The 24,975-nt window shown below is 50.1% G+C and overlaps 1 protein-coding gene across 1 annotated transcript in view; it reads left to right on the top strand.

Annotated features, from left to right (window-relative positions):
- Nucleotides 1–24,975, top strand: part of TMEM132D (transmembrane protein 132D) — a 558,090-nt gene that overhangs the window by 370,818 nt on the left and 162,297 nt on the right. Inside the window, exon 4 of the mRNA XM_047093229.1 lies at nt 16,161–16,344. Within this exon, the coding sequence (XP_046949185.1) occupies nt 16,161–16,344 (184 nt within the window). The remainder of the gene's footprint in view (nt 1–16,160; nt 16,345–24,975) is intronic.

Below are 24,975 nucleotides of genomic sequence, written 5' to 3'. Positions count from 1 at the left end.
ATTGCTCTGTGTTTATTGACGGCTGTACTGAATAATTTATTGAGTTATTATAAGGTTCAGCATAATGCGCGAGGTGTCGAATTTAGCATCTACTCTACATAAAGTGGTTAAATGCCTGCTGTATTTACTGTGGCAGATATGATGTGAGAAAAAGGAATCAGGCTCCCCAAGGTTTCCATCACCAAAATTCCCTCTGGTCGGCCTGCAAGGGCCCGGTTAATCTGAGCGGTCAGAGGAGGGCCGGGCCCCGAGCAGGGTGGTCCAGGGAGGGGGTGTGCCGGGGGGGGGGGATCACTGTGTTGTCCGGGAGCTGGAGCAGTCTCTCGGCTCGGGGTGGGGGGGGCGGGTGGTCCCCCGAGGACTGATCTTAAGCCACACCCAAGTATAGTTTGGGGAGCGTTATATTCTACATCACCGCTACCTTGCGGGCACCCGGCCTCTTCCTTCCAGGCCTCCTGAAATACTGTTCACGTGCCATCAGCCAAACCGTAGTGAGCAGTCTTGGGGCAAAAGTTGCTGTCATGCTGTCATTCGTCAGCCCTTGTTCTGTGGTTGCCGAAGGGAAAGAGTCTCGCACAACCTGAAAGTGGCCAGCGTGGGCCTCGGGTCCTGGGGATGCTTTGGCTTTCTCGAAGCAAGCCTTGGAGTCTGAGCTGGGACTCAGCTCCCTCCCCTGTTCTCTTCAGCTCTGGCCCCTCACTTCTCACCCGGAGACCTGTTCTTACCGTCTCTGAATCCCCGGATTGATTCCCTCCAGAATTCATGTGCCCAAGCCCTAACTGCCTCTGCGACTGTATTTGGAGACCGGCTTTTAGGAGGCAATTAAATGAGGCTGCAAGGGTGAGGCCCTAACCCAGTAGGGGAGAAAGGAGAGAAGATCTCTGTCTCTCTGTCTCTGTCTCTGTCTCTCCCCGCCACATCTGGACACACAGGGAAGGTGGCCGTCCGTAAGCCAGACACGCGCTCTCATCAGAACCTCACCCCACGGCAGCCCGGTCTAGACTTGCAGCCCTGGGAACCGGAAGGACGGACGGATCTCTGCTGTGTAAGCCCGGAGGCCGTGGCTTCTGTTGGCAGCCCGAGCCGAGCGGACTGAGGCAGCACATCTGACCGTTCTCTGGGGAGGGCTGGGAACGCTTCCCTACGCGTCCTTTTTTATTCTTCTAAATGTTTACATCTTTATTTCCTTTATTTATTTGTTATCTTTATTTTTCCCTAAGGCCCGAGGCGTCTGAAATTTAAAAGCCAGGACGCTCGTCCGTTTCTCCCAGAAGCACCGCGTGCCCGCGGCCTCTGCCTGGCCAGGCTCGCCGCGTCCTCGGACGGCTTGGCTTAATGTCACGCCTTGAAGTCCTGAGGGTTGAGCAGGGTCTTTGCCTTCTAGACATGCAACCCAGATGACACTGGCAGGAAACAGGAAGTGCGTGTTTAGTCAATACCAAGAAGTTCCCTACCTGCTTTTTGCCCCTTTCTTCTTCTTTTCTTTCTCTCTTTTTACAAATTTGTGAAGCTCGGAGCAAGGACCCAAACTTTGATCGTTTGAGTGCATTTGTTATTGGAATGGGCTCGAAACGTGAGGTGGGGGAGGGGTCATAGATCAGGCTGGAAGAATTTGTTCGTGTGAGTGACGGTGTTGAGTCCCGCTCTGCAGTCCCCGTTTCAGATGCTCAAGCTTCCAAACGCTGTATCTACATAAAAGCGTGGTTCCTTGTCTCCTGCTGTGATACGACCAATGGGGGGGCTTATAAGCAACAGCCCTGGAAGCTGAAGTCCAAGATCAAGGCACCTGCAGATTCCGTGTCTGGTTTGGGTGGATTTCTGGCTCACAGACGTCTTCTCGCTGTGCCCTCACACCAGGAGAAGGGGAGGGAGCTCTCCGGGGTCTCCTTTGTAAGGGCACTAATCCCATCATGGGACACCCATCATCGTGACCTCATCATCTCCCCAAAGCCCCGCCTCCTGACACCATCTAGGTTTCAGCATGAACTTTGGAGCGACACACGTGTGTCGACTGTGGAACTTGGCATCTGACTTTCTCGGTCTTTGAAACAGCATGTTCCCCTAGTAAGTTGGTCTTTCTAACAAGGACCGAGTCCTTGGCTGTATTTGTTTCCCGTGGCCTCTGGAACCGATTACCATAAACCTTGTGGCTTAAAGCATGACCCCTTTATGCCCCTGCAGTGCTGGAAGTCAGAAGTCTCAAAGCATTTTCACTGGGTGCTGGCCGAGCTAAGCCCGTCTGGCGGCTGTGATGGAGAATCTGTTTCCTTGTCTTTTCAAGCTTCTAGAGGCCACGTGTGTTCTGTGGGTTGTAGCCCCTCCTTCCCGTTTTAAAGCAGATCCTCCTAATTTCTGTTTCTGGGATCGTCACCTGGCCTCCTCTCTCCTGGGGTGAAATCTCCTTCTTACAAGGACACTTGCGATAACACTTAGGGCTCAGCTGGAAAAATCACCCCATCTCGAGATGCTTAATCATAACTGCAACATCCCTTCGGCTGTGGAAGGTAGCATTCGCATTTTCTGTCAGTTAGACCCGTGGACATCTTCAGGGTCATTATTCAACGGACCATACTTGTTCTTCGTTGAAGGAAATATGTGAGATATGACATAGGAACAAATCAAACGCGGTAATGGATTCTTCTCTATGTGCCCCTTCTGCTGGGTGACATCGTCCAATGGCAGCAACCAATGGCAAATCGTCCCTGCTGCTAAAGGGACTGACTTTGGCACCGACTGCACTAGCCCTCCCTTTCTTGTTAGCAGCTGAAGGATAACTAGTATCCTATGCTCAGACTGACCAATGAATACTGGCCCACACAGGAACTAACACTTGGTAGTAGTCAGGGTCTAGGCTGCAGAATGCGTGTTGCCCCCAGCACGTGCCTTGCCATTCATTACTGTGACATGAAAAGCAAAGGGCAGATGAGTTGTTAAATGTTGCTCGTTATCCTCACACACTGAGCCAGGTTTAACAGATATGTAGAGATATGAAGAGACATGAGTATCTCCCCAGTTCCAGTCGATGCCCCATTATCATTATCATCCCCTCCACATCATCACCGTTATCACCAACATCACCATCACCATCATCACTGCAAACCCAAGGGACTTTGTGCCACGTCTGGCCTAAAGACACCTTTATTTGGGCTTCCTGGTGGCTTTAAGAAACTTTGAATTAATTGTCAGTGTTTGACAATCAGGAGCTTTCAATTAATAAAAAAAAAAAAAAAATGGATGTGTTGGGGGCAAATTGAGAACAGCTCTCAATACTTCCCAGAACAACAGGTGAGAGCTGGGTGGGGACAGTCCCATGAGGGATGGTAAACCTTCTCCAGTTAGCCGCAGACCCCACCACTGCTGTTTTCCTTCCTTGGGCCGCTCTCCTCACTCTGCGCTTGGCCTATCTGAAGGTGAGGATCTTGTCCCCGGTATTATAGCCTTAGAAGTGTCAAAGGATAAAGGGAGCTAACAAGGGCGCCAATATTACTTGGTCTCACTTGGCTTTAATCTCTTCATAATAGAAGTCTCTCCCCTCCCTTTCTGTGTCTGTAGCTTAAGATGACTATTCACGGCTCTCATCTACATTCTGTATGGCTGGAAAATTCAGTTGACACATCTCATGTCACCTCTTCATGCAGCAATATTTGCAAATTATCCCTTAGAGCCCCAACTACTAAGATATTCCCCAAGCTGCCTCTCAACAGCTAGATGGGATGTTTAAAGAATAAATGACAGACGGGTGCTAGCTACCAGTGAGCACTTAAATGTAATGGTGTAATTTTATGATTGTGTGTATTCTCAAGCATTCTAACGAAGATTAGTGTGCCAACAACTGAATTCCATCAGTTTTCTACGTAAGACACCTGGCAGGACTCACTCAGAATTGGGAAGACCGTGGAACTGATGCCTGAATTAAAAACAAAAACAAAAAAAAAAAAAACCGAGCTTGAGAAACAGATATTTTTATTAAGTTAAATTTCTAAAAGGTGGGTTATTGATGAGGGAGATTGGCGATGGGCATCACTTGTCCTGGCTTTGTTTCCTGTCTCCCAGCAGACCTTCACACAGACATCACAGCAAGAGGTGTGCATCCTCTCTGCTCCGTTAAGGTAGCGTTCAGCTGCATGGAACAAAAGACCGCATATAGTGACCTTTAAAACATGATGGTTTGTGTATCCCAAACAGAAAAAAGATGCATGTAGGTACTCCATGGCTGGTATAATCACGAAATGATGCAATGGGGTCTTTGTCTCCTATCTTCCTGATGTGCCACCATCACAAGATGGCTGCTGCACATCCAGGCATCACATCAATATTCCAGGCAGGAAAGAGAAAGGAAGGAGGGTCAGAAGCACATGCCCTCTGAAACCGTGTCTCTTTACCAAGGGAAAACCTTGTTTCCCAGAATCCTTACAGAACAGATTTCTGCTTATGTCTCATTGGCCAGTAGCTTCCCAGTCATTTGCTTCTTGTTGGCAAGGGGCACGTATTGCCAACTTGACCGAACTGGGCTCTGTCAGAAAGGAGGAAGGGAAGAATGGATTTTGAGTACATCCAACACCGGCCACACAGTCACTGACTCACTCTGTTGTTGAATACTCATCTCCTGAGAATCTAGAACATGGCGGGGTTTGCAAGGTTGAGTAGGAGGAACGGTTGGAAGGAAAGGAAGGAAAGGAGGGAGGAAGGAATAGTTCCTGTCCTCCGAGCACTCATTCGCTCCGTGCTTAGAAAATTACCCCCATGAATAAGTGATTAATCAGTCAATCACGACTATGTCTTTTGATGGTGGTCAGGCCTCTAAGTGTGGTGTACAGGTGGTGCACTGAACAATTCTGGGTGTGTCATTCACACACTCAGAGTGGGCCATCCTTGAGGTGTGCAGTGCACAGCCTTCACAGATGTTCGAGATGGTCCTAGCCCTGGCAATGATGATTAAAGGAGATCACGAGGACACAGAGATGGCTGTGATTGTTGACCGTTTTGTGGCTGCAGAACCTGAGGCTTCGGGAGATGAGGTGTTGGATAACATAAGTCGTGCCAAGTCCGGATTCCCTCCTGGGGGCAAGTCAGTGCCAAGTCCGTTGTCTCAGCCACTCCGTGTCACGGCCTATAGCCGCTGTCTGAACTAGAGTGAGTTCGTGGTGACCAAATGGCCTTCTAGGCTGTTAAACTCCCAGTGCGTGTCATGAACTGTTATGAGGCCATTGGGTAAGAGCCGTCTGAACCTATGAAGCCATAGGTAAAGTAAGGCACAGTCGGTTCCACTTCCTCACGTGACACCGATAACAAACATACCTCACTGCTCGTACGAGAAAATCGAGCCTCCTGACGAAATCCTTCCTCCCTGCAGCCTGGGGAGATTTTAGTAAGTCACCCATCATGCCCAAATCCAAAAAGGCAACACTGACTTAAAGTTTATCTTTAATTATATTTAAATCACAAGGCTTACCAGAACGTATTGACATCTACACCAAGAAATTAATTGACATTCTATTAACCTCAACCAGCAAATTAATTCCTCAGCCCCAGACCCTGAGCACTTGAAGGCAGAAGCGGTTACATATTGATCGTAGGACACGGCGTGGCTCGTTTGCGTGGCAGTTTACCAGCTAAGCCTCGAGAAACAGAGTCCTCTCCTCCGTACGAGGACTCAGCTAGATACGTGTTTGAATTCTTTTTTGTCGCCAAGGAGTCGAGCATCCGAGTCTCTCAGGGCTTGTGTTTGTCGTGTCAGATGGCAGTTGAGAAAACCATTAGTGGAGGGAACAGTGATTGTCACTCTCCCTTAATAATCCTGTTCGCGGGGCGCCTGGGTGGCGCAGTCGGTTAGGCGTCCGACTTCAGCCAGGTCACGATCTCGCGGTCCGTGAGTTCGAGCCCCGCGTCAGGCTCTGGGCTGATGGCTCAGAGCCTGGAGCCTGTTTCCGATTCTGTGTCTCCCTCTCTCTCTCTGCCCCTCCCCCGTTCATGCTCTGTCTCTCTCTGTCCCAAAAATAAATAAACGTTGAAAAAAAAAAATTAAAAAAAAAAAATAATCCTGTTCGCGTTTTCAAATGCATGTGGAACCTTCCTTCTACCCCAGCAGTTCAGCTTCAAGAGATCGTGGCCAGATGAAGAAGAACACACTTCCCCTGTGACGAGGCACGAAAATCCCTCATCGGGACACCAAGAATTTCATTCCAAACTGTCTTCCTCTGATCTGTCTCCTGATGGAGCCTGCCGACGACGTGTGGTCTGAACAGAGACCCCCTCTTAGTACGTTCTCTCTTAAACAAACAAGTAAGAATGACGGGAGTGGAAGTGGAAGAAGGGCGCAGCACTGAGTTCCCAGACGTAGCCGAGGAAAGCTTTTTAGCGTAAAAATCCTCCAGGGCAAGGTCTAGGGGGACATGGCGTCCCGGGTACAGTTGTCAGTTGGACGTCGAAGGCGGAAGGTGCTTCAAAGACAGACCGTTCCCCAGTCCCCAAAGGGGAGACGGGAGCTAATTGTATATAATCGGTTCGCTCACCTCCCTTCCCAGCTCCACCCCGCTCTGTGACCGTGACCCTGGTGTCCTGCCCAAGTCACAGCCCGGCTTCGCCAGAGACACTGAGCAGAAAGACTGTATGGCACCCTAGTTACCTGCTTATGCAGCCAAGACGTGATCTCAATCTCGAAGAGTCAGCAGCCCAGGCAAGAATGCTAATGTGTCTGTGGCGTACAAATGGGATTTTTTTTTTAAGTAAAAAACTCCCAACACAAAGAAATAGATACAAAGAAAATAGCTCTCCGTCTCTGAGTATGCTCAGGAAAACGTCACGATGTGGAGACAAAAGTTGCTTTACTCTTTTTTTTCCTATGTTTGCAGCAGCCATTGTAGCTCCCGTCCGGGAGACACCCTCAGATGGGGGGGGGAGGAGGTGAGTGGGGGCAGCACCAGGACACTTCAAGGTCATTTCACTTTCAATGGGATTTGCTTTTCTTTCCGGTTTCTGATTGAAGACCTTTGGGGCTTCTGATTCCCCATCCCCCCCAACGGCTGCCTCCCTTTGAAATGTTGGAAGCCCTTTTTAACTGAGCTAATAGGCATGCTTTAAAGATCATTTAAAGTCAATCTGGGGGCGCCTGGGTGGCTGGGTCGGTTAAGCTTACGACTTCGGCTCAGGTCATGATCTCGTGGTTCACGAGTTTGGGCCCCGCGTCGGGCTCTGCGCTGACAGCTCGGAGCCTGGAGCCTGCTTGGGATTCTGTGTCTCCCTCTCTCTCTGCTCTTCCCCGACTTGCACCCTGTGTCTCTCTCTCAAAAATAAATAAAACATTAAAAAAGTTAAAAAAAAAATAAAGTCAACCTGTAAAAAAGAGGCTGTCGCATCATAGTGAAAGTCACTGTAAATGAAGCTTGATTAGGAACCTACTTTTTACAAATGAAGCTTAACACAAAATATCAGGTGACTTCACCTTAAACATGCAAAAGTTGTAACAATGGCTTTATTCTCAGATAAAGATGGAAATCAGTACTGATTGGGAGGGAGAGGTCACCTTTCAGAAAAAAACCCTCAGTTTTGGTCAGTTTCGAAAAAGTAACCTAGATTTTCATGAAATTGCCTCGAAGGCTTATCTTGCGCTTTGGTGAGTGGCATCCTGTGTTTCCGAAGTGCCTGTCTCCTCATTGTCCCTTGTCCCTTTTCTCTCTTTCAAACGCTAACTTGTTTGATTCTGCCCCGTCCTGGTTTGTCAGTCCTTTTAGGCGTGAATCAGACAACCCCAGCGGCTGTCGCCAAGATTCCATTCACGGGTTTTATTAAGAATGACGTCCTTTCCAAGACGGGAAATATCCCGGTGGCATCTGCGTGCCATTCTGTCATGTGTACGAATGGCCGTCCACAGTGACCTCTGTGAGGGACGCTTAGGATGCAAATGTTCAGCGAGGAGAGATCGTCGTCTTCTGTCGACGGCACGTCACATCACCCTGTTCAGAGGCAGGGAGCCCCCCATGGTTACTCAGGTATCTTCTCTGCTTTTGGGGGGTAATCGTACCCTTACTTGCTGCCGGGACAGGTGGGCCATTTGCTTCGGCGGCTCTGTGGTTCTCGGGAACGGTGTGGGTGGTAGCCAGTGGAGGTGGTCGTGGGGCTGGAAGACCTTGACCGTCAGCGGAACAGAACAGAAGTTCGTGCACACGCCACCAGTCAGCCCGCAGATTTCCCCCGCTGTCCGCGAGCCCAGATGTGTCTCCCCTACGGCCCCGTTTCTCTCGCGTCTGCCCGGTCTGCCCACATCGTCTCTGGTCCACCTCTGGTCCCTTCTCCACGGGACACTCACGGTCATGTTTTCAAGCCACGAACCTTTGCTTAAGACAGTTCAGCGGACTCTCACTTAGATGAGAAGGACTTCACGGCTGCCTCCGCAGGTGCAGATGTCCCGATGTGCCCCAGGATGCCCTGAGCACAGGAAGCGTCACTTGTGTTTCTAGACAAGGGCACGTTCATTCATGGGTTGACTGCCGGACCCCTAGAGCCCCCTTATTGGACCCCAGCGGTGAGCCCCTCCAGGGAATAGCCACATGCTGACACACGGGCTCTACGAGGCACCTCTGTCATCAGAACAAGTTACAAAAGAGCCGTGATTGCGCCGTGGGAAGCATCCAGGTGCAGATCGGGAATTGCTTGGTCAGGAAGACGGTGGTCATGTTTTCCGGAGAGGCCTCGTCCCTTCTTGGGTCGACCTCCCGACCGTAGGCTTTCCTGACCCCCACCTATCTGTGGGCTGATTTGAACAGCCCTCCTTCCCCTTTCCCACTGCAGACCCACCAGCATCCCCTGGTCAGGAACCCAAACCGGGCGATCAGATAGAGGGTGGGTGTGGTCACAGATTTCAGGGGGGCTCTCCCACCTTCCCCTGTGGAAAGAGCAAATAATCGCTGCCTGCCTCCCTCCCCACCTTCCGAAGCACCCGTGCCTTGACAAGTATCCCCACCTTTGTTCTCTCCGCCCCCACCTTCGTCCGGTTGGCCCCGCTCTCAGAGCTTGACCTAGAGGAGCTCACTGATTGCTGAAAACAGGGGTGTGGCTGGCAGAGAGCACCGGAACCCCGCCCAAGTCAGAGAAGGGTGCCTAGGGGTCTCGGACCCACAGCGGGGCTGTGCTTCTCTTTGGGGCGCACAGGGCGTGGTTTGGCTGTCACTGTCACTGGAGTTTGGGCAGGGCCCAGGATGACAGACGTCCTGCCGTGTGGGGTGTGGCTCCACACAAGGAAGCATTTGGCTCCTTACCCTGTTCGGCATTCTGACGTCCTGTGGACACTCCTGTAGGACTCCTAACTCAACTCATCTCAGAGAGTGTCCCTTTTTTGTCACTTTCCCCCCCTTTACAACAATCTACAACTTGGCTTAGCCTACTTTTCCTAGGTCAATTAAGATCATCTCGTACTTTCGTTATTACCTTATACACATAAATCTGGTCTATGACTTATTCTCCTAATTGCAGGATTTATTCCAGGGCCGGTGCATACACCTGTCTCTTTCATTCTCCTGTTTTTGTTTAATATGTTTTTTTTTTATTTTTTAAAATGTTTATTTATTTCTGAGACAGAGACAGAGCATGAGTGGGGGAGGGGCAGAGAGAGAGGGAGACACAGAATCCGAAACAGGCTCCGGGCTCCGAGCTGTCAGCATAGAGCCCGACGCGGGGCTCGAACTCACAAACCGTGAGATCATGATCTGAGCCGAAGTCGGTCGCTCAACCAACTGAGCCACCCCAGGCGCCCCTCTCCTGTTCTTCTTAATGTAGAACAGTCTCAGATCAACGCTTAATTCCAAATTTATTCATTTTCGGTGGAAATAAATATTTGACTACCTCATAATGTCACCCACTGAAGGCGTCCCCAAGCATTTGCACATTGAAATATATGTTCTTTTATCGTTTCTAAAGTTTTATTTTTGTTTTTTTTTAAGTATTTATTTATCTTGAGAGAGAGAATGAGAGAGGGAATCCCAAGCAGGCTCCTTGCTCCACACAGAGCCTGCCATGATGCTCTATCCCACGATCGTGAGACCATGACCTGAGCTGAAATCAAGACTCTGATGCTGAGGCGCCTGCTCAGTCGGTTAGGCATCTGACTTTAGCTCAGGTCATGATCTCAAGGTTCTCGAGTAGGAGCCCGACAGTAGGTTTGTTGCTGTCAATGTGGAGCCTGCTTGGGATTCTCTGTCTCTGTCTGTCTGTTTCTCTCAAAATAAATAAGTAAAAAACTTTCCAAAAAAATTAAAACTGAAGAGATGCTTAACCGACAGGGCCACCCAGACGCCCCAAGATCGTAAAGCCAGCTTTTACGTCCGCTTCCCCATCACCCAGCACAGTATCCAACAAGCACCAGGAATCCAAGGCCTCTCCCTGGATGGGTGGAGGGAGTGTGGGGACGGGAGGAAGGAAGCCCTGAGGTCAAAGGAGGAGAGACAGCATGATGTGGTCCAAGCTGTGACTTTCCCATTTGTCTTTTCCAGAACGACTCTGGTTAGCAGACCTGAGAGGATTATAAGGTAGAAACAGAGGACACGAGAAGACAAATTTATGGTGACAAAAATCTCATTACAAAGTACATACATTAAAGGGTCCATGCATATTTTACTTCCTAATGAAAGGATTTTATTCTGAGAATGCTAATGAAAAAGTTAGGAGAAAAGACGTCCGTAATGGAAAACTGGAATACTGGCGATAATGTCCAAGAAGAAACAATTTGAGTAATATCCTTATTTGAATCTGGAAAATGAGATGTGGAGGAGGGGAGGGGGAAGGAGGTTCCTCTGCTCGGAGGGACATCCGGTAACCCCGCGTCTGCGTCTGGCACAGATCTCCAACGTGCCACCGCGGGCCACCGTTGGCCGGGTCTGGAGGATTCCTCCGAGTGGAGCCGACGAGGCTGAGCACCCGGTGTGATGGCCCCTTTGCCCCTTCACTCTTTCGTCGTTTCTCTTGCCAGACTGTCTCACGTAGCATCTGCCAGCCTTCTTTGGTGTTCTCCTTGCCTCAAAACCCCCTTCAGTTTCCCTGGAAGACAAAGCCTTGCGTGCAAGCCATTTAGGAAGGACGTGTCCCGGGAGACAGGGGAAAGAGAACAGAGAGGGAGAACCCATGCACGTGGAGGGCGGCTCCAGCCCGACCCCAGAGCGGGGGGACACTCTGGAGTGGGCAGTGTGGCTTTGGACACTCAAGAAAGACAGGTATCTGGGGAAAGTCACAGGTCAGGGTCGTCAGGAACAGCAGCGCTCACCAACCAGAGGTGAAGCGCGTGGGAATGACGCAAGGGGTGAGGAGGTAAGTTCCGCCCCGTGGTAAATGACTCTCATTCCCATGACCTCTGGGGAGTGTTCTGAATTGTTGGGGGGCGGGGGGCGCATCTCAAATTATTTTCTAAGTTCACAGACACTTAGACACGAGCTTCACCTTCTCTCCGGCTTTCCTTTTGATCTCAGAAATGTCACCCAGTTATCTTTGAGAGTACCGTGTCGCAAAGCCTATCTGGAAACGGAATCTCTGGGCTTCCCCCCGCCCCCCACCCCACCAGCTTCCCCCGGACGCTCACGCCGGAAGCCAGGTGCCCACGTGGGGGCTGGCAGTTCAGGCATTGGCATGCGTGGCCTTGCATCTCAGATGCTTCCTTCTAGATCATTCTCCTACTACCAGGTCCGTGTCTACGTGGTTTCTCCTCCCTCCGATGGAGGGTAGGCTCTCCTGTCTAGAGCTCCCGTTTCCAGATCTCTGCTTGGATTTGTAGGCACATCATAGAACTGAAAGTCGGCTGAGGACCCTTTTTAAAGGCAGCCTGATGTCCAAGTCTCTTGTCGCAAAAGTGTGCCAGCTTTGCTTGTCCGGTTCGTTTGAGGCATCTGGTCTCCTGGTGTGGCGCACTGACCTGTGTTTCCCCCGGGGGCCGAGAATTGCCGTCCTGGACCCTCATCGCTGCTCAGCACGCCTGTCTTGCCCCGGAGAACGAGGTGGGGGAGCCCAGCACACACGGACATCAAGAGTAGGCCTGCCCACTCACCTCTCCCGGTTCCTTCTGCTGTCAGCGGGGCGACCCTGCTAATTTCTTGGCCTCCTGGAACCTAGCTTTTCGTCTGCAACTGGCAGTGAATCGCAGCTCTGTATTGGTACACCGTGAGGGCTACACGCACGCCACAAGACGTAAAAAGCCCTTCAAATCAGTGTTTGGGACATGAGAGCTACTAGGTAAAGGTTAGTTGTTTGCATCGCTCTGGAAAGAGCTGCGACGGTCCGAAAGCAAGACTTTTTCTTTTGAAAACGATGCCCTTTTTGGCCTCGGGATGTGCTGAGGTGGTCTTGCAAAGCCTCAAGTTTCGTTTTCTTTCTTGGGTTTCTGAGCCCCGTGGCCCTGAGGGTTGTGGTCACCGTCTATGCCTGAGAGCCTGGTTATCTGAAAGGGCATTTCATTTCCCTTAAATGTCGGGAAGTCTCCGACTGTGCCTTTGTCCGCTTGAAGGAGGGTCTTCTTAGCGAGAAGGTTTAGGTCTTGAACCCAGCGCACAAAAGCGACCGCGTGAGGGAAGGTTGTGGAGGAATGGGAAGAAGTCTCTAGGCCAGGGAGACGTGCTCATCTCTGGAAGGAGGACAGGCTGCAGAAAGGAGCTTCCCAACCCAGATGGAGGGAGCCAACGTGCAGGGATCTGAGGTGCCCGTGCGGTGAGGGGCCGCGTCCCCACTCTGCTCCCTGTCACTTACCATCCGCAAGCGAGACAGGACAGAGAGGCGGCCTCTTGGCTTTCCTCTGCCGGTAGCACCCACGCAGGCAGAAGAAACTAAAACCACAGGTGGCCCCCGTGGCCAGAGGCTGGCAAGTCCCCAAGTCTGATGGCGCACGGAGCGTGTCCACGCAAAACCTTCCCGACTCCACAGTATCACCCTTTGCGTGGAGCTCACGCACGGAACGCATCCTTGTTGCTCGGTATTTGATTGACCTGGGGGGGCCAGGGGACGAGGGAGGCTGCAGGGGTGGCCTCTGGACACGTCATGCTTCGCCACCCCCTACGCCTCCTTGGCTGGCGTTCTTTTCCTATCTTTCCTCACCCTTGTGCTCATGGGCATCTGAAACCTTCTTCACAGCTCCCCTGTGCCTTCACTGATTTTTCCAGGCATACCTTCCAAATCCACTAATTGAATACATTTTATTTCTAACACATCATTTCCAGAATATTTCCCAGAGCTCCGATATCCACATAATTACACCTGTGTCGGTTGTTCACAGTCTTGGTGGCGTGGTGGGGTCTCCTGGATAAAAAAGACGGACAGGTGGAAGGAAGGAACAAAAGGAGAGAGAGAGAGAGAGAGAGAGAGAAACTCGGCTGGAGTGGTGCCTGGTCATCGGTTTATTTACAAAGCTCCCCCAGCAGTGCTCACGCACAGGCAAGACGGAGACCATGGTTTTAGGCAGAGTGTATGAGCGCTCCCATCACCTACTGTGCTTACGCCCTGGAACACAGTAGACTCCATTCTGATGAGTACCGGGCGTCAGACACTGCTGGGCACGACTTGGTGCAAAGCAAGCATCGGCCCCTCTTCAGGACACTCACGGTTAAACACACAAACGCAAAGGTGCAGTCCCTAGCTTCACACTTCAACACGAAGAAGCGGTCAATGTCGCCAAGTAGGCAAGCGTCCTGCAATCCCGCACGCGTTAACTATTTGCAAAAAAGGTATTAAAATTCAGATTTCCACCGACCCACCAAGACACACAGGACGAGCTAGTCTAAAGCTAGATCACCATGTGCAGAATTTACAGAAGAAACTACCAGGAACGTGCCCCAAAGCCCGACTGCATCAGAATCACCGAGAAGCCCGTGCAAAAGCCAAGGAATCGTTGGAGAAAAACACACATTTGCACGCAGTTCCGGAATCCACGAGTCTGCTATGGTCCCCGGGTTAAGAATTCCCAACAAAGGGAGTTTTTATCACCACATCAGAGAGAGGAGAGGCCGCTCAAAAGTGACCGTGTTTCTTTCACATCTCGGCCAGGCAAGGGACCTGAAAGGAAAAGAGAAAATAAACTTTATAGAGAACCGGGCAAGGTTACTGAATGAGTAAACTAATGAAGTACGTAGAGCCCTTTTAAAGTTCCTGGTGTTGCTTTCATGGCTAGCTCTTGCTGAATGGGAAGAATTTGCATCCGTGGAGAGGTTGACAAAGGCTTTTCTGGGTAGAGTGAGCTCCGGAAGCGAGCGTGCGGGCACTGGGAGCGGTGAAATCCAGTGTCGAGGGGAGTGAGGCCTGTGGGGTTTTGCTGGACGTTAGGTCACCTGTGAGGATGCGGGACAGAAAGCCGCGTATACAGCAGGGTCCCAGCTCCACTGTAAGGTGTCCGCTGTGGCGTGGGGTCCCTGAACATTCTGTCCCGTAGATCTCACTCTCCCGTGAGTAGGTGGAGAAGGCAGGGCTCGGTACGTCCGCAAGAAGGACGCGCCGTCTCAGGAACGGGAAGGAGACGCCAGAGTTCTCGTAAATCCCAAACCCAGAAAGGTGTGTTCAGCATCCTGACCGCAGGATCCCTCTGCCCGTGGAAACGACAGGGGGAGGCTCCAGCCAGGCGGTGGCTGACTCTTTATCACAGCCACCGTTTCTCAAAGAGTTACGCTTTCTTGCAGAGGTCGGGAGAGAGGGAGTCCTGTGGGATTTCCATACTCGGTGCCATATTTTTCCTGATCAGCGCTCACCGTCCGCTGCAGCTACTCCTGCCACTGCCCCTGTCCCTGTCCCTCCCCCTGCCTCGCTACTCTTGTCCCTGCCCCTCCCCCGCCCCTGCCACTGCTCCTGTCCCTGTCCCTGTCCCTGCTCCGTGCTAGAGCTGCTCAAGGAGAAAGTCAGCCTCTGGGGTTCAGTCTGGCCTCTTTACTTTCGGGGGATGGCTCCTTGATCTCACTCCTCTGTTCCTTCTCACCCCCCCCTTCCTGTTTCTCCTCCTCCTCCTTTTCCTCCCCCCCTCCTCCTCCCCCCTCCTCTTCCCCCCTTCTTGTCCCCCCTCCTCCCCCTCTTCCTTCTCCTCCTCCCTTCCTCCCCTCCCCTTCCCTTTCCCCTTCCTCTTTCTCCTTTCTTCCCCCTGCCTCCTTTCATTCTAGCTGCCCCTATTCCAGTATTCCAGCCCTTCCCCTACTTTGAGAAGAAAGCCCCCAGGAAGCCCCACCATGTGCCTCTGAGCTTCTTCTCGGGTCTGATGGTGTGAGACACATGTTTCAGTAGCTCTGTGGATATGAGAGGACAAACCTTGTAGTCCTGAGTGTCAGGTGTCAGTGGTCATTTTGCAATTACGTGACATCCGAATCTTCAGAGACGGATCTGACAGGTGAGAGTTGCGTTGGCCACTGAGGCTTAAAAAGCATCTCTCGTAGCTGCCCCCTCGGCTAATCCTTCCCTGTACCCTCTGCACTCTTCCCCACCCCTGCCTTTCTTCCACCCATGATATACAAGAGCAGGCATTTTGTGAAAGCAGTCTGTGAAGAGGCAGAGGAGGTGGCCGGTTAATTAAACTGACACAGACAGTGGCAAAAATCACCCTGATAGTCTCACTTGGTTCGTTTCCAGACGCAGGTTTACAGGCGAAAAACATGTCTAAACACTAATAATTGCTGCGATTACTCCCATCCCCAAGCGACATCCGGCCGCTTCTCCCTGCCTATCAGCATGGCCCCCGTGGCCTCGCCCTCCCGTTCATGCCTCACCTCTGTGTCTGTGCAGCTCTGTCTCCCTCCCCACCGGATAGCAGAGCCACGTCTCCCTCGGACACCTTGAAAGTTCCGGGCTGGCCGTGGCTCTGGAAAGTCCGATATAAGCAGCCTATAGATTTCAGGGAGTAGGGGAAAGAATCCTAATGATGATGAGGGGATGAGGCGAGGGAAAGCATTTAGGAAAAGGCATGCCCACTGTTCATGACTCTCCGCGAGCGCCTGCTCAAACACAGGGAGCGGTGATGTCTCAGACCGGCCCGGTGCCGCGAATCACGTTGGACGTGGCATGTTTCTTTGACACTGCGTCTTGAGACGCCCTTCACGGGGACGATGGGAACACACGCGTGCACGAGGACGCACGTGCGGAAATGACAGGTGCGGCCCAGGGCCTGCTGAGCGTCACCACTCGCCAGTCTCTCAACGTTTCTCTTCTCTGCTTCTCTCTAGTGTGGATGACGCCTCCGATGAAGTCATGCAGGTTGACGTACAGATAGAGGAGCCCAGTGACCCGCCGGCCACACAGCTTGTCACGTGGCAGGTCGAGTATCCAGGAGACATCACGTCTGACTTGGGCGTATCCAAGATCTACGTGAGTCCGAAGGACTTGATGGGCGTCATACCGCTGGCCATGGTAAGAAGGTCCCTGCCTTGGGCTGTTAATACAGAACCCAAGGGAAAGAAAGGCTCCCGGCTGCCCCCACACCTGGCGGGGAATTGTCAGAGAACCAGGAACCAGGGGTGTGGGGGGGTACCTGACCCGCAAAGTCTGCTACACAAAGCTGAGTCTCAAAAATGTGTTCTCTCTAAATCATATTCTGAGAATATTAGTTACAAAATCATCAAACTCCAGGTATTAGACTTGGATCTTCATTATATGGAAAAATATGGATCATTTAATAAATGTGTTTCCATCATACAGTGTAGACTTTAACAATCTCAAATACATCCGCCCCCAGAGACCACATCGATCAAGTGTGAGGGAAACGTAGCAGGTCGCATGGCAGACGCCTGCCCCCTCTCAAAGCTGCAGCTAGTGTTAGCCACGCAGGAAAGCCACGCCGGCTTCTCAGTTCTTACGAGCTACCGATTTTCCAAGGAAGCCATAAATCCAGTTTGAATGTGAAATGCCAACCTGTTCATGTTGGCAGCTAGTTAGAAATAAATAAAACACAACCTAGGAAAGAAGTTAATGGTATTCCATTCATAGGTTACCTATTTGGAAAAGATTAAAGACGGTAAGTCTGTCTACGTGTTCTTTAGGGTTCATGAAACAGAGATGGGCTTTTCTCCTTGGAAGGACCAGCCCCTGGTTTCTGTGTCACACAGTCCACCGCCTGTGGGAACACCCGTCCTCCGCGTTCCCCTAAGCGAAACACACACATGCCCCGTAGAGCCCTGCCTGTACCTCGGACTCTTCAGGAGCCCCTACAGAGGAACGATACCTTTTTTAATTGTGAATTTTCACAGCGCAAAAGCTTGGGCATGTTGGTCTGCCGACCATAAGGTGAGCTTCCCCCTGTTTACAAAAACTACTTTTCCTGTCGGATGTAAAACATGAGTCGACCTATCCACTGCCTGCCTGGTGCCTCCTCCACACCATCTATTAGAAAATATCGACAAGTGTTATTATATACGTAGAGAAAGAGCATTGGGAATCAATCTTTCAATAAAAGGTAGCATGGACAGTTGCCTAGTGACGGCAGGTTCCTTATTATGCCGTTTGTTAGGAAATGTAACAGTTTGGGGTACGTCCTTGATAAGGGCTCCTTTTAACTTTGTTTTGTGTTTTTTTTTTTTTTTGGAGGCGCTAAGCCTCCCTTGGTGTATCTTTCCACGTGTGAGGGTAGCACTCCTTTGGTTAGGCTATTAGTGAGTGGTTCTATTACTGGGGATGGCAAGACCATTTATCTCGAACAAGGAATTATTTGAATTTGCTCCTGTGCAGCACCTTTGATCAAATGAGCTCTTTGCAGTACTCGGCACGGCTTCTGTGGCTTTGCTCAGTGTAGGTTAGCATCCTGTTCGTTTCCCGCACTCAGCGTTCCTCCTGCCTCACGTGTCCCTGACGCCCCCATCACGTATCCCCAACCCCACCGTTCCCCGTAACATGCATGAATCCCCACTCCGACAAGGCGCCTCTCGGGCCTCTGCTGGTCTGTGACCATTTCCATCTTACCCCGCCGTCTAGCTACGATGGGTGTAGTACCGTACAATCGCGTGATGAGACAGCCAAGACCTAGTCGTGCCTTTCGCCATTTAGGAATTGCATTTGTTTGAAATCAAGAGGGCTCCTCGCCCACCCAGCCTGCTCTGACCCAGCCAGTAGTGGCTAAAATACAGATGCGTTTCTTTTTTCACGTGAAGGAACTCCTAGGGTTAGTGGTCTGGTTTCGGTGTGGTGACCCATGCCTCGTTCCTTCTTTCTTTCTGCCTCGGTGGTTTGAGGGCGTGACTTCCACCCTCATGGTAACCCTAGGGTCCAAGATGGTTGCCGGAGGGCTGGCCAACATATCCATGTTCGGTAGACCAGAAAAAGTCAGAAGTGAAGAAGCTCAAAAAAATGAGCTTTCGAGAAAGAAGGATCTGACACAATATTTCTGCTTACATCCAATCGGCACGTAGTCGTGTGGCCGTACCTCCTTGGAAGGAAGGCTAGTTAATCTCTATTTTAGCGTGGCACGTTGCTTAAACTCTGTTGCAAGGAAACAAGAGGAAAATGATTATTTGTGCCATATTTGTAACAGTCCTCCTTCATTTCCACTTGAGGAAGTGGAGATTCATCTTGAACACCTGTGTGTGTTTTCTGTCTTGATCTTTAGGAAACCCCCAGGAAGCAAAATAACATAACGGAATCCGAGCCTCCACTTGCCAGCTATGCAAACGTGCTGATTTCACTCACGGTGCCTCCGTTTCCTCATCTAAAGGGGGAGAAGAGATACTTACTCATAGGCTAGTAGGAGGCTAAAATGATAACTCAGGAGTGCTTGGAACTGTGTCCGGTCCAGAGCAAACATACAATAAATGGTAGCTATTATTTTGTTCATTTCACCCCTCGATGCAAAGGGTAGACAGCGCCCTGACAACAATGTTGTAAATTCTTCCGGGAAAGGGGTTTGGCCCCGGCCGCCATATTTCATGGCGTAAAAAGAGTGCTAGACACTGTGTACGTGCTCACTGATCCTTGAGCTGAATTGAATGAATTGTAAGAGCACTCTAGGTCCGGTGACGTTTTACCAGTGATCTTGGAATATCTTCCTTTGGAGCTAAGGGTGAAGTCTTCAGGGTCCTGACTCCCCAGTCTTTTATATTTGGAGTGTTCTGAGTCCCCCTTCCTGAGAAGGCGGCTTCATTTTACCTTTGACTTGGTTGGGAAAAGAACTCTGGCCATTGCTAGAGAGATTGCCCTCACTACACGGTCGTTTTGCCACTTCATTTCACTTCCACTGTGTGTTTGTTCAACATGTGTTCGTTGCGAGATATTTGAAGGAGATCTGATATCCATGCGTCTATTCATCTGCGTCACACGTTCTTGAAATATTAGAGAAACGGAAGGAGCGCCAGCTCACCGGGACCATGGTGAGTGAGGAGAAGGCGCTCTGGGTTGAGATCGTGGTCACCGGGCGCTCATAAGCTAGAACAAGGGGGTGGATCTTCAAATGTGATTTGGAGCCGCTGCAAGGCTCTCAGCAGGGTGTCACATGGACTGATGTATGTGTTTAGAAGAATGCTCCGGCTGTAGGTGGAGAGTAGATTTGGGAGAGCCAGAGAGATGTCAGAGAGAGTTAGGACCTGCACGCTGGCTGCTGTCCAATAACCCGGATCTAATGAGCTAGGCGTTTACTCGTCCCTCACCTGTCCTGTAAGAGTGTGAGCAGCCTGGGGCTTCTCTGATGCCCCCAGGGAGTTAGGACATAGCCTCCCTCTATCCCCAAAGCTATTGACCTCCTCCCCATGGCGTCAGAATAATAACAAACATGTCCCTGTGGCAGCCAACAGGAATAGGCAGAGGGACAGCGGGAGGATGTGTTCCTTTCCGTCAAGGACGGCCTGTCCCTGAATACAGCACCTGTGCCCCGAGCCCGCCAGCCCTGAACTCAGCCGAGTGACCACCTGTAGCTGCGGGGGAGGGGCGAGAGTGAGCTCTATCCCAAGAGGCCATGTGTCCAGCTAAAAGCATGTGACGGTGGGAGAAGGAAGGACGGACACTGACGCCATCCTGGACAGCCCCAGGAGACTGCAGCCAGGACAGTGGAGACATGGCAAGGTGGACACTTCCAGGTCCGTCTTAGTGGGTAGGTGATTGGACTTTCCCCTGCATTGGGCACGGGTGTGAAGGAAAGATGGGGGGGAAAACAGGAGTCTGGGTTTTAGGCTCATCCAGAAAGCTTCCCCTGTGTCTCCACGGTTCACACACAGACCTAAAATAGGTAAGAGATCTCCTATTATGAAATAGCCTATGGTTTACATTTTTGCACAGAGATCTTTGCACACAGCTCCGACTGATTCCTGCACACACTTTTGGGAATAAATTCAAACCAAGGGATGTGAATCAAATGATATGCAATATTGTAATTTTTCTGATAACAGTCACCAAACTGCCCTCCGGTAAGTTTAACCAATATATTTCTACCTGCTGTGTGTGATGGTACCCATTTCCCTAATTCTCACAAACTTAGGATATTAAAATCTTAACATAGGCAATTTATTAAGCAAAAATGATACCTCGTCGTTGCTTCAATTTTTTTTATTGCTGCCTAAATTTGCCCTCTTTTGGTTCATTTGCAAATTTCCCCATCAAACATTTGCTCTTACCCATTTCCTTTCCCTATTGGGAATTTCATTTCTTATGACTTTGTTTTTAAAAAATCTTTTTTTTTATTATGGTAAAAACACGTCACGTGAAATTTACCATCTTAACCACTTCCAACCGTGCAGTCCATTGGTGTTAAATATGTTCACATTGTTGTGCAACAGATCTCAGAAACTTTCTCATCCCTCAGCCCTGAAACCCTCTCCACCATCCACACATGAATTCCCTCCTCTTACCCCCAGCCCACGGACACCACCTTGTACGTTCTGTTTCTGTATATGAGCGATGCTGACTTTTTGATTGGCACATCACTGCACGTATTCTCCACGATTTACCACTTGCCTTCTAATCCCACAGGTCGTGGGTTGTAACATGCAGAAGTTTGGGGGGTATTTAATTTCCATGCAGCCACATCCACAGACCTTTCCTGTAGTAGAAATCCCCCTTCTCCCCCTAATTACCACCAAGAGGAAAAACATGCCTGTTTCACTTGTTCTTGTAAAATCTCGGAAATTAAAATACCCCCGGACCGTGCATTTGAACGGAGAGAACTGTAGTTTTCCGAAAATAATGCTGAGGGCAAATGCAGTTGTGACAGCTGATACTGTTATTAAGGATTTAAGATCCATTTGGGGTGGGGCTCACGGCCCCTCCATTCTTTGTGTGACGTACGATTCCATCCCCAGGAAAGCTTTGAAATGAGACGCGGTTAAGTACTAACATTCAAAGCTAATTTCCCAAAAGACGTTTATTTCTTACTCAGTGTTTTGCCCATTTTTTCCCTGATGTCTACGGCCATAAAACCTTTTTTTAAAAAAAAAAATCCATTCATGTATTTCTAAGAGTTTTATTACATTAGTTTTTTACGTTCAGGAAATGATGCCTTACGATCTTGTAGGTAGATATATTTTTGTCCTTAGGAAGAGAATCCTGAGGAAAAGGTCATTAAGTGTGCATTAACATTAATGCAATTGGTGCACGTCTGTAACTGCTTGTCAGTGTCTGATTCTGGAAAGAAGTGTTTGCACTTCTTAAAAGAGCTGGAACGTTCTGGGTGGGGGCTGGGGAGGGAGGCTCCGGTTCCTCAAGGCCTTTCAACATCCTTCTCTCCTACCTGCCTCCAGGGTCTGGGTAAAGCAAGTGTTTTGGGCTTCCGCCCAATAATAACTGATATTTATCGGCGTGAATGCCGTATGAGCTAGTCCTTGAAAACAGTAGCACGTGCTCTCAATTCCAAAGTAAAACTAACATGTTTTGGATCCTGCTGGGTGGTGGCTGTCTGGATGCTGTAGTTGTGGGCGCTGCTCTAAGTCTGGGAATACAGGTGGGTGGTGCCACTCTCCTCTGTGGATGGTAGGAATGTGCCTCCTCTCTCGGGCTCTTGATGGGGCTCCCACCGTGTGCCGTTCAGCCTTGACTGCCAAGTGTTAGTCATCGGAAGTGGGGTGAGACTTTCAGCAGGACATAATCAGAGATATAGTCAAGTGGAACATCATAATCTGTGCCAACCATCAGAAGACTCTCACCCTAATGAACCATTTGGCGATGGTGACATTCTGTGATATTTACAGTGATGTGAGGGTGTAGACGTGTCTTTAGATCCTTGGGGAAGGCCAACAGGGTTTTTAAACAAGATCAAAGAGTCAGGTATGTCCTATGCTCCTCATGAAGTACAGTATATGACCTTAAAACTTACCCTAATGAGAACACAAATGCATCTCATAGGTCTTTGTAGAGCCCATTCCCCTGTCACCTCTTCCGGGGAGTCTTCCTTGATCCTTGTTGACTCTTCCGCTCTGTCCAACCCACGATTTCCTCGTGCACGGTGGGGACAGTAGTCAAGTCAGAGGATGCAAACACTCTTGAGTTATTTTTGGTGGTTGAGATCACACCATCGGCAGCTGTAATAGATAAGAGCCATAGAGACGACACCCTAGTGCATCCCTTTGCGTACCCTCTGTGTCCTCCTTCGTTCCATCCTGCTCGAACCCCACCTAAGCCCTTCCGATCTTCAGGTCCCCTTCCAAAGTAGAAGCGGCTAGATGCCAGTGTACTTCTCCTGACTCACTGGCGATGCCACACTCAGATGCCTTCTGCTTCTTAGCGTGAATGGGGGATGTGGTCGCCCAGAGAACCGCAAGCCCGAGCGGTGAAGCGTAGACCTCACCAGAACCTTCACTCACCTGACTGCTGCTCAGCTCTCGTCTTACGTGATTCTTGGCATTGTGAGAAAGTAAACATCAAACAGCGCCTTCCCTCCTTGTCTCATGTACCCCTTCTTCACTCTCTGATTGGGGCCTGTCCTCCTGAATCAGAAGACTATTCCATTTCCATCAACCCAGCATGCAAAGCTCGCCCACATTTGGATGGCCATATAACTTACTATATTGTAAACATTCTGATGAAATGCATCTTAAGCAAGCTTTCCTGGATCTAATACCCTCTTCTCCATAAGCACAGCTGACCCTTGAACAACACAGGTTTGAACTTCACAGGTCCGCTTAAAAGGGGAGGTTTTCCAGTAAATACAGTCCAGTACTATAAATGTGTTCTTTTCCTCATACTTTTCTTAAGTATCTTTTTTTTTAATGTTTATTTGTTTTTGAGAGAGAGAGAGAGAGAGAGAGAGAGCACGGGCAGGGCTGGGGCAGAGAGAGAGGGAGACACAGAATCCAAAGCAGGCCTCAGACTGTCAGCACAGAGCCCGACATGGGGCTCGAACCCATGAGATGATGAGATCATGACCTGAGCCGAAGTCGGGTGCTCAACTGACTGAGCCAGCCAGGCGCCCCTCATTGTGCTTTTCTTAGTAACGTTTATCGTGTCTAGCTTGCGTTATTGCAAGAGTGCAGTATAATACACAGAATACACGAAATGTGTACTCACTGACTATTTATATTACCAATAAGGATGTTGGTCACCAGTAGGCTGTGAATAGTTACGTTCTGGGGTGGGGGGGTGTCAAAAGTTGTATGTGGATTTTCGACTGTGCTGGGGTCGGTGCTCCTAAGCCCTGCGTTAAGAATCAAGTGAAAAACGAACCTTTGGGGTGCCTAGGTGGCTCAGTTGGTTAAGCATCCGACTTTGGCTCAGGTCATGATCTCGTGGTTCTGAGTTCGAGCCCCACGTCAGGCTCTGTGCTGACAGCTCGGAGCCTGGAGCCTCAGATTATGTGTCTCCCGCTTTCTCTCTCCTCCTCTGCCCATGCTCTGTCTCTCTCTTCTCAAAAACAAATAAACGTTAAAAAAAATTTTTTAGAAAACGAACTTTCTTTTTATCGGCCCACACTCTCGCTGATCTTCAGGACCTTCACGACTTAGTCTCCTGGCATATCCTCCTTGCCTGCGTGTTCTCCCACCAGCCCAGGCCTTCTTCGTATCGGCACACCCCGCAGAAGGCAGGGTACCGCCCCGTCGTCGATGCCCAGAGAGCGGCCTCACCGCCCCCTGGCCTGCACGCGGAGATAGGGTAACGCAGGGTCGTTTGTCCCCCGCCACCTCCGAAGTGAGCACAGGTAGCGTTTCCCTGCCAGTCACCCGCCATGGTCAGAACCAGAGAAGAGGCTCCCGCGTTACAGTAGGAAACTATCTTTCCTGGCTCCAGTAATGACATTTCTTTTTATGTTTGGCATAAAAGCGGATTCTTGGCTCTTTTTTGTTTGACTTTTCATGGTATTCTTTTCCTGTGTCAGCCTGTTAATTAATATGCCAGATACCCTCTGTTGTTTTACTCAGACTTTTTGAAAATTCAGTCACACTGGATAGCACACCCCTGCTTTCATTTTTTATACTTCTCCACCAAGTGCAAATTAAGTTGCTGCAATAGCCCTTGAGGAAAGTCTCTGCTTTCAAGAAGCATTCTCGCTTTGTGCTTGGTGAATAGGCATGGCCGCCCCAAAGAGCGTTCACAATAGTGACACCAGATTCCTGATGCTAATTATGTACCAGGCACGGCGCTACATTCACCCCTCTCCCTGTCTCCCATATCTATCTATCTATCTGGAGAGAGACAGAGAGAGACACAGAGAGAGATGCCCAGCACTGGCTTGAACTCATGACCCTGAGATCAAGAATCAGACACTTAACCGACTCAGCCACCCAGGTGCCCCTCCTTCTATATATTAAGGCATTAAATGCCCACAAGGCCCCGGTGAGGCTGCTTCTCTCCCATTTCACAGATGCGGGAGGGCACACAGTTGAAGGATGCCCCAAGCAGTCCAGCCAAGAAGCTGAACTGGAAATAGATTCCAGACGGATGGGCTCCGGAGGCCGTGCTCCCCACCAGTGCCCACCACCGCCCTCCTTGCGAAAACAGGGATTGGACTGCTGATCAGTTCAGTATGCAAAAGGATCTTTGGAAGATGCAAATCCACAAATCATACTCATAAAAAATATGAAATTGAGAAGTCTTACTGAAATAGGAAAGGCGTCTGAAAATGAATTATTTATCATG

Source organism: Lynx rufus, unplaced genomic scaffold (assembly GCF_022079265.1).
Source record: "Lynx rufus isolate CCGP_SWC_20201006 ecotype Redwood Valley unplaced genomic scaffold, mLynRuf1.p SCAF_33, whole genome shotgun sequence".
NCBI lineage: Eukaryota > Metazoa > Chordata > Mammalia > Carnivora > Felidae > Lynx > Lynx rufus.
Note: the sequence above shows the minus strand (reverse complement) of the source record. Positions and strands in the feature narration are given on the sequence as shown.